The 5,000-nt window shown below is 33.8% G+C and overlaps 1 protein-coding gene across 11 annotated transcripts in view; it reads right to left on the reverse strand.

Annotated features, from left to right (window-relative positions):
- LOC124951460 (muscarinic acetylcholine receptor DM1) overlaps positions 1-5,000 on the reverse strand; it is a 43,302-nt gene that overhangs the window by 983 nt on the left and 37,319 nt on the right. For all 11 annotated transcript variants that reach the window (XM_047499886.1, XM_047499885.1, XM_047499884.1 and 8 more), the window contains 2 exons: positions 3,971-4,288; positions 1-2,344 (listed from right to left, as the gene is read on the reverse strand). The exon at positions 1-2,344 is cut by the window's left edge and continues 983 nt beyond it. In XM_047499886.1, coding sequence (XP_047355842.1) covers positions 1,763-2,344; positions 3,971-4,288 — 900 coding nt within the window. In that variant the 3' untranslated portion in view covers positions 1-1,762. The remainder of the gene's footprint in view (positions 2,345-3,970; positions 4,289-5,000) is intronic.

The raw sequence follows: 5,000 nt of genomic DNA on the forward strand, positions 1-5,000 counted from the left end.
ATATTTCAATTACTACATTTTTTAAATGTACATCGATGAGTGGCGGTTTCGTGTTAATACTCGATTCATCTTATCTCCCTCTCCCTCTCTCTCTCTCTCACTCACTCACACTCTTCTCTACGTATATTTTGCTTTATTTCTTCGTGTCTATTTTCTTCTTTTTCTTTTCTTTCCTCCCCTACCCTTTCACTCTCTGCCCCGCCACGTCCCGCCCCCTACCAACCCGACAGACCGAAGGAGAAGAACATCCCAATTTTTTTTTTATCTTCGTTCTTCTACTTCGCTTTATCGCTCGGACTACGGTATATCGTTTTCATATATTATATTTATATATATAATTTTCTTCGAGACTTAAATACTTTTTTTTGTGCGACTTAGCGTTTCACCCGCTCGTCCGTGCCGGCCTCCAAGATTTTTATAATCTTTAGAATTTCCAGAAACAAAACCCTTGAATGAGGATCACCTTTTTTTTTTTCTTAAATATATATATATATATCCCTATCTTTTTTTTTAATTTTTTCTTCTTCTCGATTTGTAAAGAAAAACCGGCTAAGATTTGCGGGATGTTTCGGTCTGATTTAATGAAATCAGTACCTGTATGTACGTATGTATGTATGTATATTACTTATGTATAAGTGTGTTACGTTTCACGTGGGTGTGTCTCTGAACGTTTTTGCGTTAATCCATACGTGGATTAATTTGTATTAATTACACATGTCTCTTTGTTAATGTACGCGTGTGTGTGTATGTAAGTGTACGTGTACATATGTGTGTGTGTGTGTGTGTGTGTCTGTGTTTACGTTTAATAATCCGAATACCTTGCACAAGGACAAGGAGGTACTAATAAAACACGTTTATGTCCATATGGCAGTATCCACGATTAGCGTTACTTTCAAAACTCGGAAATCGTGCTGCGTATTGATTGCCTCAATTAATTCTTCCTCGTTATTCTCAAATTTTTCTTTTAGGAGTCCATTAAGAATTAATAAATAGAGATAGATGAATAGATAGATGTATAACGACGAAAAAGGAACGAAATGAGTTTTTACTTTTAACAAATTTTCATATTTTCTAAAGTTCGATCGTTCTTCGTTTAAAAGAAAAAATTGATAAGTTCGACGAGTATATCTCGTCGTATTATACGATTTCTTCTTCTTCCTCTATTTTACTTGTTTACTTTTCTTTTTTCTTGTTTTTTTTATTCTTTGTTTTCCTCCTTCGTTCCTTTCCTACATTCTTCAAGTTTTACAATTGTTAAATATCCGTTAGGACTCCGAAAGATTGAATAGCAGGAGCAAAAGTAGCAATTGCAGCTGCTGCAATGGCAACAGCAGCAACAGCAACAACAGTAAGCAGCTCGATTTCCTCGTTCGATTCGTGCGCTCGAAGAGAAACAACACGATTAGAAAAAAGAAGATTCGCGGACTGGTTATTTTGGGGTACAAGGGGAGTGGTGGTGGGGAGTGGGGAAGAAGAGGTAGGTTATGGGGATCGAAGGGATTGGGTGTGGATTGCGAAGGGTTAAAAGTAATAAGAGAACGGTACGAGGCTTCGATGTAAACTCTTTTTCCCTTTGTCGGCGAAAGGAAATAAGTGTCGGAGTGGATATTAAGGACAATAGGTTTTGAGAGAGAAGAAGTACTTAGGGATGGGTTGCGGGTTTTCTTTTTCCCCTTTCTTCTCTCTCTCTCTCTCTTTTTTTTTCTTTTTTTTTTTTTCTTTTGTTCGTTTTGTTTTATCGAAGCACTCGTATTTACTGACATCATCCTCTATCGACCGCGGTTCTGTTTCTACTGTGCCACTTGCACTCAAGGATTCTCATATAGGTCCTTCTGAAGGCCGCATTGCACAGAGCATAACACATTGGATTCACAGTACTGTTGATGTAGCAAAGGTAATAGACAAAGTCCCACAATTGTTGGGGTATGTACCAGGTGCAGGCGGTGATAGATTTAAGGAGAACGAGAATGTTATATGGTGTCCATGTTATGATGAACGCCAATAAAATAGCAGATAATGTTTTAGCTGCTTTACTATCGGCCTTCTTTTCCTGTATCTTCTTCTTCTTCTTTTGATTAGGTTTATCCTTGTTAAGTATACCCTTGCTACTAGGTAATGTCTTCGGTATATTCTTTGCGTTCAATGGTATCCTTATATCCGGCATTTGTGAAGGTCGCCTGATCATAGATGACGGACTTGCTAAAGTCTCCTCGTCTTCTATCGTACCGTGTAACTGAAAGGTCACCGCTTCCTCGTGATACATTTTTATACTCGGCCGTACTTCGCTGTACTTGCTGCCACCGTTGCTCTCCCTCGTTGGAAGATTTATCACGATCGTGTAGACCTACGATGATAAATATAAAATGATAATTAATTACTTTTTATTATTTTCTTTAAATACATTTTTATGTCATTGTATATCTAACATCCTATTAATTCTTAATTAAAAATTATTATTATTATTATTATTATTATTATTATTATTATTATTTTTATTTTTTTCACCATCGAGAAAATTCGCGAGAGAAAAATTTATATTAGAAAATGTTATTATGTTATTGCTCTATTTATTTACGATCTTTTATTTTAAATGGATAATAGATTTAGGTTTATTCGATGATTACTTTATTGACGTATACCCTCTGTAAAGAAATTAATATCCATTTGTTTTTATGAATTAAAATTAATATTATGGGAACAGTATCGAAAATATGAAAATAATGGAAATGAAATAACGACAAGTTTTATCTTAGAATTTATTTCTCGGTAATGTCTCGTTTTAAAGATGGGGAAAAGAAGAAAAAAAAAAAAAAAGAAACACAGAAAAAAAAGAGACTCGAAGGAAAGTCAGGAAGAAAAATTTATTAGAACGGTAAGGATGCTGATCGATCGTTATTAACTTAAATATTTTTATCGGAAACTCGAGAGTACCTTGGTCGCGTCGATCGCAAATATCCAATATTACAAGGAAGGGAACCGATGTAGCGAGCACTTGTTTTAGCACTTAAATTAAGCTACGAACGAGAAGTTAATAATCCGTTGGATCGATAGTCGTCTAAGTAAACAGATTCGTCGGTCAACATATTCGTCAACGGACGAATCGCCGTTTAATAGACCGTTAATAGTCTAATAAATTTATACGTCGATTAGATTTACAGCCGGACAGATTAACAGATCGATGCTTGAGCAAAACGTACAGTGAAAAAGATATATTGGTACGGAGCCGATAAATTTGATTTTGTTTTATCTTTTTCCTCGGTATTCAGTGTAACTCAAGTACTTACTTATTTACTCGAGTACGTGTATCTGTGAAAGAAAGAAAGAAAGAAAGAAAGAAAGAAAGAAAGAAAGAAAGAAAAAAAGAAAGAAAGAAAGAAAAAACAAACGAATAAACAAACAAATAAACAAACAAACAAACAAACAAACGAACGAACAAACAAATAAATAAAAATGTAAATAAAAGGACGATCGTTCTGTAACGTTCCTACGTTTCTTCGAATAATTCAAATGGAATAAAATTTTTTCTTGCTGTACGATATTGGCACTGATTTGATTCGCGCATTTATTTACATTGTGCAAAAATCGTATAAAGAGTAAATCACGATCCAACTTCAAAACTATTTTACGATCGTTCCTATATCAACGAATACTTAATCCAATCTAAAAATTATGACCCTACGTTATAATATCTTTAATCGTAAAATGATCTGATTAAACATTGATAGAATCTTATTGACAGATCCTACGCGGTTATGTCATTGGAAATAAAATTAAATTAAATGTAAAAAAGAAGAAGAAGAAGAAGAAGAAAAAAGACTAAAAAAAAAAAAAAAACAAAGAAACAAAAAAGAAAATGAAAGCAAAAAATTATCAAGAAAGATCTTTGCGTCAAATTTTAGATTCTTATGGATTCTAATTTTTGGAAGGAAGAAAAAAGAAAAGAAACGAGGGTGAAATCAAAACGACGTACGGAGTCGCTAGAGATGCTTTTCGTGGAAAGTTCGCCAGATCGAGCAGGCTTTTTTGATTCTACGTGTTCTCCAGTGCCAATCGTCTTTTCGATGGTCAATGCCGTCGAATGCATGGCACTGAGGGAATCACATCTCGAGACTGTGCTTGTCAATGGTGTTTCCGCGGATAATGGCGTAAGTGTGTCCTCGTAACCATGAACTGTACGACTGCTTTCCGGTCCACAAACCTCCTCGTCATCCTCTTCGTCTTCGCGACCACTGTGCCACCACGCGATGCACCATAGTTTTAGCCACGTCCACGAAAACGGCCTGTGCTTCTGAAAAAACGAACGATATTTTATTATAAATCATTAATTATTATTTAAATCGTTCATTCCATTTATAGAAATTAATTATCATAATTTATTTGTGATCTCTAATAATGCATATATATATATATATATATATATATATATATATATATATATATATATATATTCTAGACGTTCGATTGAAAAAGAGTATTAGAATAATCGTAGATAAACTTTTAATGATACTTTTAAATGAACCTCCTCCTTTTTCCCCCTTTGAGAAAAAAAAAGGCAAAAAAGTTAATGGCAATGGAATAAATGTATACGGGATAAAAAAGGAATAAAATGAAAGATAACTTGCGAGTAAGCGAACGAAAAGGTTATTTAAAATGGGTATCTCGTTAGATTTCAACAAACAAACGATATATCGATGACGATAATATTCGTGTTAACAATTAATTGATAATTAATTAATATTGATTTAAATGATATAACGAAAATGTTTCTATTATGTCATGCTACGAGCCTTCTTTGGACAAATTTTTGATAAGATTTTATAACAAGAGAGACAGAGAGAGAAAGAGAGTAAGCAAAGGAAAGTCGGTCGTTCTAAAAAAAAAAAAAAAAAAAAAAAAAAAAGAAAAAAAAAAAGAAAAAAGAAATAAAAGAAAAAGGTCGGTCGTCTTGGCGAAATCAAAAATAGATTATTTTTATCGAGCAAATCCGAAGGGAATTGACT

The sequence above is a fragment of the Vespa velutina genome, chromosome 9 (genome assembly GCF_912470025.1).
Source record: "Vespa velutina chromosome 9, iVesVel2.1, whole genome shotgun sequence".
NCBI classification, from domain to species: Eukaryota; Metazoa; Arthropoda; class Insecta; order Hymenoptera; family Vespidae; genus Vespa; species Vespa velutina.